Here is a 13,450-nt window from a genome sequence, read left to right as displayed (position 1 = left end):
TGAAGTACCTTGATCATTCTCAAATATACTTTATGGCTACAGTTTTGTAGAGAAACGACATCTTTCCAATAAAGAGCACTGGGGGTTGCATCAATTGCTGCATGAGTGCAAGGGAAGACCTGGGTTCAGTGTAGTACTGAGAGGCATGACTGCTGTACTGACATGCAGACAGAGCACTGAGCATCATGTCACAGGACTGTTTGGCCAACAGCCAACCAAATGACCATACTTTTTTGTTGTTGTTAAACAATTTGAGTGATGTATTCCTCGTTTTACTAAGTGATCTCTGGCTGAAGAGCTCATCTAGTGGTTGCAAAGTCAACTACCCATTCCTCTTGCATCTTCTCAAAATAGAGATACCCTGTTCTGCAATCAACCATCCAAAGAAACTGAAGCATTAGAGTAGTGTATTTGGATTAGTGTGGCAGATTCTGCTATCAGTTCCTATGAAAATTTTGATACAACGGCTTTCTTTAGATGTTTATTTGACTTACAGTAACAAAAACCTATGAAGTTCCACATTTAATGTACAGTGATATATTCTGAAATATAAAATACAATTTACAGAAACCCCTTTCAAATAAACCTAAACAAACACTTGATTTTGCATACTTTCATATATATCTAAGTTAGAAACATTTTGAATAGAAAAATTACATCATAGTAGATATTTATGTTCTACACTACCTCTTTCTTTTTAATATTTTTGCAAAAGAGTTTTGCATACAGGTCATTGTTTAAATCAGTTTGTCCTTGATGTTTAAAGTGTAAGATGTACCAATATAAAGTGTAAATCTGTAGTGATTTATTTATAGGAGTAGTGCTACTTGAAATGCAGATCTGAAAATGCCAATGTTACAAATCTATTTTTACATTTGCAAAATGTTTATAAAAATATCAAAGTAACTGCTCAACTATAAGTGCATAAATTCAGTTAAACTGGTAGGATTTCCCCCCATGTATTCTTTTGAATTATGAACTTGAAAGATACAGGAAAAGTAATAGTATACTGCATTATTTCACAGTGAAAAGCTCTCCTCTTTAAAGCAGATTTGTTAGTATCAGTTTTACTACTCCATTTTTTACACAAATATTTATTTCCAATGTTATCAAGATAGCCATGAGTGTGGCAAGAACAGGACTGAGGATGTATTCTAGCCTAATTTAAGCACTTTTAAGCTCCACATATTTCAATGGGGCAATTATTACATACTTAAATGTCTCCCGTTGTTATTAGTAAGACTCAAAGGTACTTAACACAACTTGTCCAAATATTTTCCTTTAAGCACTGGAAAAGTCAAACTGCTTAAATTATCCATATTTATTCTGCACAAAGGATTAGATCTGCAAACTACTCTCTTTTCAGTCAGTCATTTGAACCATTTATAAAATGTTTTCCAATAAGTATGTTTTAAAAGTTTAGTTGCTTTGTATAGAGGTGTCATTAATTTTTAATCAATTACACTTTTTGTACAAATTCAACATTAAAAACCTTAAACTAAACAGGAAATATGGTTACTTAGGCATTTTTTTTGTCTTAGTTGAAATCTAACTCAAAATGCCCTCATGTAAAAAGGAAGATAATGAACCTAGAAGCTTAATGTTTATTATTCAAATACTCTGCCAGCTGCTAGAAATACTGCTCCCCAGCAATCTTTCTTTAAATACACAAAATCCTGCCCTAATTAGCTCAGGACAGAAATGTTGGGCTCTCCTGAATGTAGGAACTACTGTACTGAAACACCAAAATACTATATATTTAAGATGTAATGGTATGGCTTCTAAGATATTGTTTAAATTTTCATAAAATTACATTTCAAGTTAGTGGAAAACATAACTTTACATCCATAAAAAGCAATGTGCTCATTGAAGAGAGTTCCCATTTTTACTTCTGTAAATGGAAATTTAAAGACAAAGTAAGTAGGAAAAAGCAACATTTTAGAACTGTAATGCTATAGGCATTAGTTTTTCTGTGTGGATGGAATATTGGATCCCCTGGTCCCAGACCCCTGGTCTAGCAGGCAGTGCAATGGTCCAAGGCTAGGGGAAAACAGTACTCAGGCACTGTGCCCATGCGGGAAAGGATTGTGCCTTACATATCTTATAGAGGGAGGAGGCGAACAAAATGTAGCAAGTCCAGCATGTACCTGCTTAATATATGAATATATGCATTTACAATCCAAAATCTCATTTGTGAAACAGGTTTTACCAAACTATGCCTAACGATCAGAATATACAATATGTACAAGTAATAAAGAGTCATGTTTTTCTTCCTCATGTGGCTCATTATTGAAGAATTATTATGTTTCTATGTCTGCTTAGCGGAAGAAGCTTCTGCATGTGATGCCCTTTGGCCACCAGTTTGTGTTTCTTGCTTAGAGTCCTTATCGCACTCCTTACTTTTACTCCGGTCCTTGCGATCTCTTGCTCTGTCTTTGTCACGGTCTCTATCTCTTTCTCTATCCCTTTCTCTGTCTCTACTTCGAGCTCGTTCTCTGTCCCTGAATCTGTCATAATCACGGTCTCTGCTTCTTGATCTGTCTCGTCTTCGGTAAGTATCTCCATCTCTGGTTCTGGCTCTCTCTCTGGTTCTTTCCCAGTCTTTCCCCCGTTCTGAATCTCTATCCCTGTCTTTGTTATAGTTTCTCTCTCTGTTTCTATCCCAGTCTTTTTCTTTATGTCTCTCCCATTCCCTTTCTCTCCCCCTATTCCAGTTTCTGCCACGGTCCCTTTCCCAAGCCCAGTTGTGGTCACGATCTCGTCGTCTATCATCCGTTACTCTATTTGATCGATTATCTGACTGATCAGACTGCTCTAGTATTTTTTCCTTATTACCTCCCTCAAATCTCTCTCTTTGTCTCCCTTCAAAAGTCTGAGCTCTATAATCATTACTTCGGCCATCTCGAAAATCAGATGCTGACCACTGTGCTTCTGTCTCAGAACCCTGCCCTGAAGTATTAGGATGAGAGGCAGGTGGTCCAGTTTCATCCCACATCTCTTTCCTGTGCTGAGGTGGATGACTTGGAAGATCCAAGAGTGGTCTGGGGCTTGGCTTCATACCTTGCTGAGATTGTCCTGGAAAATTATGTCTGTTTGGGGGAGGTTCATTTTTTTCTGGAAATAGACCAGGTGCAGGTCCCCTTGGTCCTCCAAACTGATGTGGTGCTGGACCTCTCTGATTTGGAAACCTGGGTGGTGGGCTCCCTCTCCGTTCTTCAAACGGTGGTGGTAGAAGTCCTCTTGGTCCTGGCATGTGACTTGGAGCAGGTCCTCTTTGTCCTTCAAACTGATTTGGAGGAGGACCTCTTGAACCACCAAAACGGTTAGGTGATGGACCTCTTGGCCCTCCAAACTGAGGTGACGGGCCTCCTCTTTGACCTTTAAATTGATTTGGTGGAGGCCTTTTTGGGTTCCCAAAAGGAAAGGGTGAAGGTCCTCTATTTCCCATAAACTGCGGAGGCTCAGGTCCTTCAAATTGTCCAGGACCACCACTCATCTCATGATATTGGGGATCTGCATATTGGGAATCCCTGTGTTCCATGTGAGGTTCCCTATGCTCTTCAAATTGAGAAGGTGCAATTTCTCTTGGCCCATCAGGAAATGATTGTGAAGGGCCCCTATTATCACCAAAATGTGGTGGTGGTGGTCCATGTTGTGCAGAAAATAAGGAAGGGATAGGTGCTCTTGGGGCTCCAAACCTGTTGGGTGGAGGCCCTCTTTGTCCATCATTATTTGGTAGAGGATTATGCCCTTCAGTAAACTGTTGTGGTAGACCCCTCTGTCCATGGAAATCTGGAGCACCACTCATTAATGGAGGACCGCTTTTGTGTCCAAGAGAAGAAAATGGGGGCCCACCTCTTTCTTCATCATTTTTAATTGTGGGTGACTCCATTTGTTCATAAAAGTGGCAAGGCTGTGGATTTCTTTGGTCTTCATAATGTGATGGACCTCTTTCTGTTTCAAAATGACCAGGAGCTTTCTCCTGAGATGGGAACACTGGGCTTGGGAAAGAATCCCTTGCTACCCCTGGAACATTTTTCTCTTGAGATTCATTTGACCAAGCTATAGACTGAACACTGTTAGGTGAAGAGAAAGTAGGGAGGAAACATGGATTGACAGGGGTGGGTAGCAGTACTTTACGGACAGGTGCAGTTGTAGATGTTTCAATAGAAGCTGGTTTATTTACAGTTTCCTGGTGAACCTGTGGGGCATTTTCAGGGTTGATAGTGGGCACATCTTGTTCAGACACAACAGAAGCTTTTTCACTAGTAACCCATGTATCTTTATGACTAGGATGAGGGGCAGAAATCAGTGTTTTATCTGCTTTGTCAAGTGCAGTTTGCAATGGACCTGCATAGCTGGGTGGAGGAATTTGTACTGTAGGAGATTCTATAACATGCTGCTTTACATTAGAGTCAGCACTTTCATTACACTCTGTTAGAATCCTTCTAGCTTGTCTGGGATCTCTACTTTGTCTAGGATCACTTCCCTGATTTAACAATTGAGTTTGACTTGTGGATGCAGGCAATTCAGATTTTTCAGTAGTTTGTTTTTCATGTTGGAATAGCTCATTTTTTGCTAGAGATGATTTTGGAGGTGGTGACATCAAAGCATCAGAAACTGAAAAATGAGCCATTGATACACCAACAGCTGCTCGTTGTTGCCTGAGGGCTTCTTCTTGTTCTTCCAGCTGTCTTTTCTGTTCTTCTATTTGTTTGTTTAATTCTTCTAACATTTTCTGTTGCTCTACCAAAGATGGTGGAGCTGATACATCGGGCACAAATGAAGATGATGCTGTCAAGGAGTGGCTTTTAGATTCCGAAAACATTTTATTAGGCAAATCATCAACAGTAACCTTTGCCTCTTCTAAGATAGTTTCATCTTCTGGATCATAGGCTTCATCTTCTTGCTCTGAAGTTTCACATCTTTTTTCAAGACCACTTTCAGAATTTTGCATTTCAAAAGCTTTCTGTGGAGCATACTCTTCCTCAGGATCATAAGGCCTGTCATCTTCCTCCTCTTCTATAGCTTTGTCTTTCGACATTTGTCCAAATTGCTGCACAATGGGATCAAGTATGGGAGCTGCTGGTAATCCTTCCTCACCAACAGTTTGCATTTCAGTCTGAGCACCTTCAGAATCCTTGGAAACAGGATCAAAAGATTTCTTTTTCCCGAAAAGAGTTTGCAGGATGTGATCAAGTGGTGTGGCTGATTTTGAAGATGAGGAAGCAGTAGAAGATGCAGTAGCTGTGTTAATTCCCAACACAGAAGCACTTGATTGTGCAACAGTGGCTGAGCTTCCAGATTTAATTGATGACAATATTTTTAACACAGAAGTTGGCTCTGGGGGTGGAGGTGGAGGAGATCCAGGTGGTGTTGTACTGACAGTTGTTTCTCCAGTATAGAGAGAGAATTTTGAAGGTTTTTTCTCTTGCTGAGAAGCCATATTGCCTTTAGGGTATGCAGATACTTCAGTTTCTTCCTGCAACTGAATCCTGCTTTTCTTTTCTTCCATCTTTTCAGTTTCCAGTACAGCTGCAGGTCGCTTAGTTTTCTGACAAATTACTAATCCAAGAATTAAGTTTGGACGTGCTGATTCAAGACCTGTAAGACAAAACAAGATTTCATGTAAGATTTTTTTAAAAAAAATTAAGCTTGAAATCAGTCATTGCTAAGATTGGTAACAAACAATGTGAAAAATGTTACAGAACACTATGCATACTCTACTTAATGAATGTAATAATAATTAGTGGAAAACAGCACATTAAAGTAACTATCAGACTATAACTAAATCAAAAACTGTATTTTCTTCTCAATATTACTGAGAAACCAATATATGCTTTTATGTAGTAAAACGGATAATTGTCACTTGATGATGATGATGTTGTTGTTATCATCATCCTAACTTTACCCCAGACAGATACTCAAGGCTGCTTACAGATAAAAAAGAAACAGCTAAAAACTTAGGGGAGGGGGAAACTATTTAATTCACAGCACCAGCCCTTTCCTTAAAAACAGTCAGTACCAAAAAGCCTGTTAGAATAAGAATGACTTCATCTGCTGTCCGAAGGACAGCAAGGAGGTAGCCAGTTGAACTTCTCTGCCTATGTACATGATGCCTATGATGTTCCTCCATGGAGCATGTCACTTATCTACAAAGCACAACCCTTGCAGTACAGTCCTATGCCTACCCACAACCAAGTCCCATTAAGTCCAATGGTACTTACTCCCAGGTGAGCATTATTAATTTATCATCCATCCCACAAGGTCACATGTCAGGTTACAGCAATGTAATGCACAATATTAATATCAATTTAAAACAAATGCAATCAAAATAATAGGGTGGGAACCAAAAATATATATCTCAGGTGTCAAAGGCCAGGGTAAAGTGGTGTGTCTTCATCATGCACCAGAAACTGCATTTTTAAAAGGTGCTGAATGCATCTCTGTGGAGAAGGAATTATATAACTTAGCAGCTGCCACATAGTGCCCTCTCCCAGGCCATCACCACCCAGGGTGGCAGAACTATCAAGAGGGCCCTCTCTGCTGATCTTAACACCCAAGAGGATCTGTAGGAAATAAGGTGTTTTAGACACTGGGACGTAGTTTAGGGCTTTAAACACTAGCATGAGCACCCTGAATTAGGGTATGATGAGTTCTAAATGGAATCCCAGTAATTTGGCTGCTGTATTTTTTAACCAATTAACCTTTCAGAGACTGATTAGATCCTTAATAAAGAGTGGCTCTTATTATTATTAGTTACTTGTGGAATCCTCAAATTTAGGATTCCACAAGTAACTATATAAATTATCAGAGGGTAATAGAAAACTGTGCATTTTTATGATTTCCAAATAATTAACAAATCAACAGCCAAATGAGTAGGGTGTTGTTGTTTCATTACCACCACCACTACCACCAGTTTTGCCAGTCCTACTTTCAGCAGACATACAAACATCTGATCTTTCTGTAAGTCATATTGATGGTTAACAAAGCACTGCATAATGACTGGGGGAAATATAGAATTACTCAAAGGAGAAATGGAACAGAGGTAATTATGGAATAGACTGCTGAGAGAGAGATCCAGCAATTTCCAGTTTAGTTAAATGTTTCAATAGTGATTTAACCTTACAAGGTTAGTATCACTAGGTCAACAAATAGAATATACACACACCTAGGCTTTTACCATTCATACTATTATATATGGAAAACGAGTAACAATAAAGCCCCTGGAAACCACTGTTGTTCTGTTTCATAAGGTTGCGCTTAAGTTTTACATTACTATACATACAACAGAGTTTCCAGCCCTAAGAACTGGACAGTCATGTAGATGAGTCTGATAATGCACTGCTTTTTCTTTCCTCAACTCCAATTTTACTGTCCATTCTGCCCACTTGTGCAAACGTTCAGGAATATAGTTAAGAGTATATGAATAATATAGTCTTAAGAATAGTTAAATGTCATGATAGCTCACACCCTAATAGGTTACAGTAAAACAGATCAAATATTAAGTAGTCCATTTCAATTTATTAGAAGAGTGCTAAGTAATGAGGATGAAGGATCTCATCTTCTGAGAATAATTTTATTTCCAATTTGCATTAAATGTATTATCATTTGGAGGAAGATAAGGGCAAGTACAATATTCAACTGATGCATTATTTCCAAATTTGTAGTCTTTTTATACCTTAGCTCTGCATTATATCCAATACTTTCATCTAGCAATCCCAGTGATTTAGCCCATCAGATGCCTCCCACAATCACTAAAGTAATAATTACTGGAGTGGCTACTACTCTACATTTTGACAGTCAATACATTATTTTAATTTTCTCATTTTAGTTGGTTGTGTTCAATTCTCTTTTGTGTGTGATCTTTAAGTAAAGCTGAAGTACTAATCATTTCCATTACTATTACTTTTTAAGATTTTGATCTTAACACTGATCATGTTTATTAACTTAAGTTGCCCTAAATATATTTAATAGGAAAAAACTTCACTTTGTTTCTCTTAAGATGAAGGAAGTTGGCATTTCAGTTGAAAAGTATAAATTGTTTGGCTGTTTAAAACGTAGCATGTGTTCAGAAAGTCTGCTGATTAAGGATAAAAACCAATGACTTAACAAATGTATTGCATGAAATAGTAAAGTACTTTTAGAAGACAAAATGTTTTAGAGCAGCAAAGAATAAATGTAGAATGATCATTACTAATAACTCCACATTAAAAAAAACATGGTTGTGAAAAATGTTTATTCTGACCTTTAAAAAAATTAGTTTGTAATTCCAAAGGAAGCTGTCAATTGCATCCCTTTAACTGTTCTGATTAATTTATCTTCCAGTCCTTTACACCATTACCTGGGAGTAATTCCCATTGAACTCACTGGGCACACTTCTGAGTGACCATGCAGAGAATTGTGCCTAATCTTTCATGGTCAATTTGATCAGCTTTTGCCTATTAATCTTACAAAGATCTGTGGTACTCCACATAAACTTTGGTGTTCTCAGAACAATCCACCTACACTTCTGTCAAGCTGTGTTTTCTCCTTCCATCACTTTTTTGACACTCTGAGCAGTTCTACTGTAATGCTGGCATTCAAAAGTGTTGTGTAGTGTTGAGCTAGGCTTACTGGGTTCAAACTATATATACTTATATTGCTCTCAAGGTGGCCAACCCAGTTTTAAAACCAATGGGGATGTAGGTGAGAAGTTACATGGAAATAAAAATGATTTTGCATTAGTTAACTACAATCTCTTGTGCACAGCTAAGAAGTATTAAATAACTGGTTATAAGTAACTAACCTAGTTAATTTAGAAAGGGTGGGCAGAAATGTTTTATAAACCAGCTTATAAATACAAACCCTATAAAATTGAAAACCACTACTTAAGAAAGCAGCTTCTGTGTGGCTGTTTAGCCTCTGTGGATAATGGAAACATGAAGCAAGCCAGGTTACAAGCAATGACTATTGGGGATAACGTGACAAAGAGACTATACTCTTTGTGGAGGCATAATGAGCAACCATGTAAGCCTATTTATTTATTAAAGTTTATCAATGGCTGCTACATGCCTCAGTGGCTCTATTCAACCTCCAGTCAGAGGCATTATGGCTCTAAATACCAGTTCCTTGGGGATCTAAGGTGGGCACAGTGCTGTTGTGCTCATGGTCTAGTTTGCAGGCATCCCACAGGCATTTGGTCGGCCCCATTGAGAACATGATGCTGGTCTAGATGGGCCAATGGCCTGATTCAGCAGGTTCATCTTAGGTTCTTGTAAGAGCCTAGTTAAAAAAATGAAAGTGTGTCCAAATTTGTTTCTGGATGAAGGTTAAAAATATTTTTTTTTAAAAAAAAGCTAGTCCTTTAAAAAAAACCACTAGTATTTTTTACTGTAAACTATATTCCTAGTTTGATCTGAATATGAATCAGAGGAAAGAATGTAAACTATATTAAAAATATGACCCCTAAGGGAAACTTATCAATTCCTGTCTAGTTGCTGCTGCCCGTATTATGAATTCAGGTAAGTATATGGAGGCTTACTGTTTCTAAGAAATTAAGACATTCATGTCATCACTCCCATAAACTTTTAAAAAGCCCTGAACGCTTATTTCTTGACAGAAAACCAATAATTTTTATAAAGCAAGTTTTCATAACAGATTTGTCACCACTGTAGGTGCAAACCAGTGCTGCTCATTAAGCAGCTGTAGGGCTACTTCAGTGATCTTTTTTACAGCCTTCTTTACCTGAACCTCAATACAGCCATACCTTGGGTTACAGACGCTTCAGGCTGTGTGTTTTCAGGTTGCGCACCGCGCCAAACCGAAAAGTACCAGAACGGGTTACTTCCGGGTTTCGGTGCTTGTGCATGTGAAGCACTAAATCGCGCTTTGCGCATGTGCAGAAGCGCTGAATCGCGACCCGCGCGTGCGCTGCAGGTTGCGAATGTGCCTCCCGCACGAATCACGTTCACAACTCGAGCATCCACCGTAATGTCCCTTATCCATAATTGGAATTGGCAGCAGTACTAAGACTGGTTTACACAATCCCTCATTGTTAGTTGTGCTCAGCCTGACCAACAAGCGCCGGCTATCTAGTAAGCAGTATGATTATTATGGTTGCTTTTGAGTAAAGCAGAAAATGAATTTCAGTAAAAAAAAAAAAAAAGGCTGTGGGAAGGGTGTGGTGCCCTGTAAATATTGCTTCTCTTTGGAGTCACCAATCATTTTGGACCAGTGAGCAATGTGCATATTGGAAAAGTTGTGGGGAATACACACACACGAGAGAGAGAATGAACGGCCAAACATGCACAGGACCCTATTTTGTTGACTAGAATTGAATGCTTTCTTCAAGTCTTAATTCGAGAAGCAGGAAAGGCTCTTGTAGGCACATGTGCACCTGAGAGTCTCATGTTGATGATCCGGACTGCACATAGTACTGTATTATAAATAATGCATCAAAGGTACAAGTGGTGCTTTTTCACTGCGAAGATCTTCCTTCCAATTACCAAGATACTCAATATTCTTCTTTTAATATTCTTCTAGCTTTGGGCTAGGGAATACCTATTGACTAAAATATTAAGCTTTTGCTGAAAGAAACACCAAGCTTCAATAGTGTATGGAGATGAGTTCTGCAGATATCCACTCCCGATTCCACCACTCAATGATTTCATTTGTAGATTTGAGAACATGCTAACTTCCTTGGGGGGAAAGAGACACTGGCAGTGTTTGAAAATATGTAAGTCAAAACGGTCTGTGGAACAAAATAGAAAATCTTCATCAAGTTTCAGCATAAATGTCTGCAAGTGCTGAAAAGGTTTTTAGTGAATAGAACCTGATTCCAAGAAGGCATGCTTGTTGCAATTGTGGCAATTGCATGGGGCCATATACTTGAAGGATCCACCTAGGTTATCCCACCTCCCCTGCCCTGCATTAGTCAGTGTAGGAAAAGAAACAGTCAGATAAGAGACCAAGTGCTTCTTGGACATTCTACTGCTTAGCAGTGTCAGGTATGTGAATCACACACATGGGACTGATGATGGAGGAGCTGTGATAATTCATGTAGGTTGGAACAATATCACTGCAGATTTCCTTGCGGGGAGTGGGGGCTGGGACAGCCATTCTGATCCATTTCCCATATTTCCATTCCCCATTACTAATTGAGAAGAAAAAGCAGGTAGCAATGAAGCTTATTTCACCAAACACAGAATGATTTAACTAATTACAACTTTTAACTCCTAAAGTTTAGTGACATTAACATGTTTCAGTTCCAGTACAAATTATGTTTTCTTTTTCTTTCTTGGTTGTGACTTCAGCTGAAGTGACTTCTTGTAGAACAGAAGTCTGCCATGCAGCACAGTCATCTAATGGTCCAGGCACAGAGGAGGAATTCACATGATGTACTCCAGCTCTACTATTTATGATCACCACTAGGTATGTCACAACCATTTCACCTAGAACCTCTGTAAACCAAACTTAGTCCTAGGTAAATCCTATGAAATTGAAGAGGATTAACTTCTAAGTAGATATGTAGAGGATTATACTGTCAAGCATATTGTAGTCTCCATCTTAAACATATCAGAGCAAGCGCTACTGAATAACTGATACCAACTAATACCGAAATACTTTAGGATATTTGTTTTGTTAAAATATTTTGTCCCAGCCTGGTAAAGCAGCAGTCTGAAACCCAGAATTGATCCTGTGATACAGAATATATGTCTCAACTATGTGTGTGAATAACATTTTTAGCTGCCTAGCAGGTGTCACTATAAAATAAGACTTATTCTACTAATTAGACCGAGTCCAATACATGGTTACAGCCACTAAAACATCTGAATTGAAAGAGACAATGACCACTTTGCACAAAATACATTTTATTAAGATCATGTAATAAGAGCAGTAAATTTCATTAAAATATATGGATAGCAGATTTTATACCTCTCCCCGTACATGTCCGCGTATACTGAGAACTGAGACAACTTATCCGAAAAGGTTCTAATAGGCTTCATGTATATGACTCACCTCAAAAAACACACAGGAAATTATGATTTGGACTGTGTCCTCTATTTTTTTTTAAAAAAAACCTGCTGGTAGAAGTATGTGTATGCTGTCATCAAGGAGGATTATGATGGGGGTGCTTTCAAACAAATTTCACATGCTTTCTGAGTTGTCACAACCCTATTAGAAGACTTCTCTTCCCCTGAACATTTAACTAGGCCTTCAGAATCAAGAGCAACGTGGAATCTGAAAAAAATGGTTCAGGCAGTCCATATTTTGAAATTGTGGTTCTTTTTTGAGATTCAAGTGGTTTGAAATAAGGTTCTTTGTTTATAGGATTTTAGAGTGTGCCCTATGTTAGTATGGTTTTCAGACGGTGCTCTAGGGATGCTTGGGTTTATCAAAAGCTTATACGGAGTTCCTTAAATGACTGGTACGGTTTCAAGGAAGTTAGTTTGCCATAACCAAAACATGAAATGTACAGTTGTGGGGAAGTGTCAGATTTGTTACAACTTCTAAGTTGTAATCTCAGTTCCAACAGGCTGACAGCTATGCCTAACAGGCCTGTAAAATGAGTATGTGCCATAGACTTTTCCTGAGAATCCTCAGCAATATACACAAATGGAAAGGGGTTGAAGTTCAAGATTCAAAGTTACAAGAAATACTACTTTAGATACAAAAGGAGAAAACCTCAATTTTCTCTCCCCTACCCAGTTTGTTTGCCACAAACTAAAGAGACTGGATGAAAGTCTTTTTTCCAGTCAAAATGGAAATTTCTTGTGATTTATCCTGGAGCCGAAGAGAATTTCCTTACAAGCATATGTGCAGTATTGTGTGGTTATTTATTCAGAAGGATAACATACATAAATAGCAGGGTGACCTCTTGAGAGTGCAGAAGCTCAAGAATATAGTATTGAAATAAACCATACCTTATTTCTAATCAGTTCTGACTAATTAGTATGCAGTATCTGTTTGATTAAAATCTGTTTTAGATAGAAAAACAGCATTCCCTCTAGAAATAAGACAGAGACTGTGGTTCTCTTCCCTGGGGCAATGAATCTATCAGTGTCAAGACAGCAGATGGACTAGTGTGTAACTACAGCTTATTTATGTGTGTGTCTCTTTCAGCTATGAAAGCTTGAGTTCCTTGGGACATTCCTCACACCACTGGGCGAACTCAGTGCTGAAATCTTGAGATCTTGTGAGTTTTTGATTGTAGGAGTTCAAGCACACCTATAATATAGTCTGCAAATGACAATCTTACCTTTCAACGTCAGTGATGTTCCGTGGGCTTTCTGTGTTTGCTTCTGTTCAAAGATGCTGACCACTTCTGCTCATTTGGAGCATGTCATGTTGCGTACCAACTTAACTAACCTCCCTGTGCCTTTTTAAAAGATCAAAGTTCTTGTAGTTATGTCCCCCAATTTCCCAAACTATGATTTGTATATAGCAGGCACGTCCAACTTCCAATAGG

General features: G+C 38.5%; 1 protein-coding gene and 1 long non-coding RNA gene across 7 annotated transcripts in view; one reads left to right on the top strand and one right to left on the bottom strand.

Moving 5' to 3' along the window:
• The window catches only part of LOC308588361, a 52,716-nt gene that overhangs the window by 3,249 nt on the left and 36,017 nt on the right, over positions 1 to 13,450 (top strand). Inside the window, exons 2-4 of the long non-coding RNA XR_014008637.1 lie at positions 5,524 to 5,628; positions 11,295 to 11,412; positions 13,105 to 13,177. This is a non-coding gene — a long non-coding RNA (uncharacterized lncRNA). The remainder of the gene's footprint in view (positions 1 to 5,523; positions 5,629 to 11,294; positions 11,413 to 13,104; positions 13,178 to 13,450) is intronic.
• The window catches only part of DIDO1 (death inducer-obliterator 1), a 67,955-nt gene continuing 54,973 nt past the window's right edge, over positions 469 to 13,450 (bottom strand). For 5 of the 6 annotated variants that reach the window (XM_081195942.1, XM_081195944.1, XM_081195946.1 and 2 more), the window contains one exon: positions 469 to 5,604. In XM_081195942.1, coding sequence (XP_081052068.1) covers positions 2,309 to 5,604 — 3,296 coding nt within the window. In that variant the 3' untranslated portion in view covers positions 469 to 2,308. Of the gene's footprint in view, positions 5,605 to 11,835; positions 12,223 to 13,450 lie in introns of those variants that run through there. The other variant, XM_081195947.1, reaches the window with a different exon arrangement.

The sequence above is a fragment of the Podarcis bocagei genome, assembly GCF_964188305.1.
Source record: "Podarcis bocagei genome assembly, chromosome: 5".
In the NCBI taxonomy this organism is placed as follows: domain Eukaryota; kingdom Metazoa; phylum Chordata; class Lepidosauria; order Squamata; family Lacertidae; genus Podarcis; species Podarcis bocagei.
The sequence above is the reverse complement of the archived record's forward strand: the minus strand, read 5'-3'. Positions and strand labels throughout refer to the sequence as shown.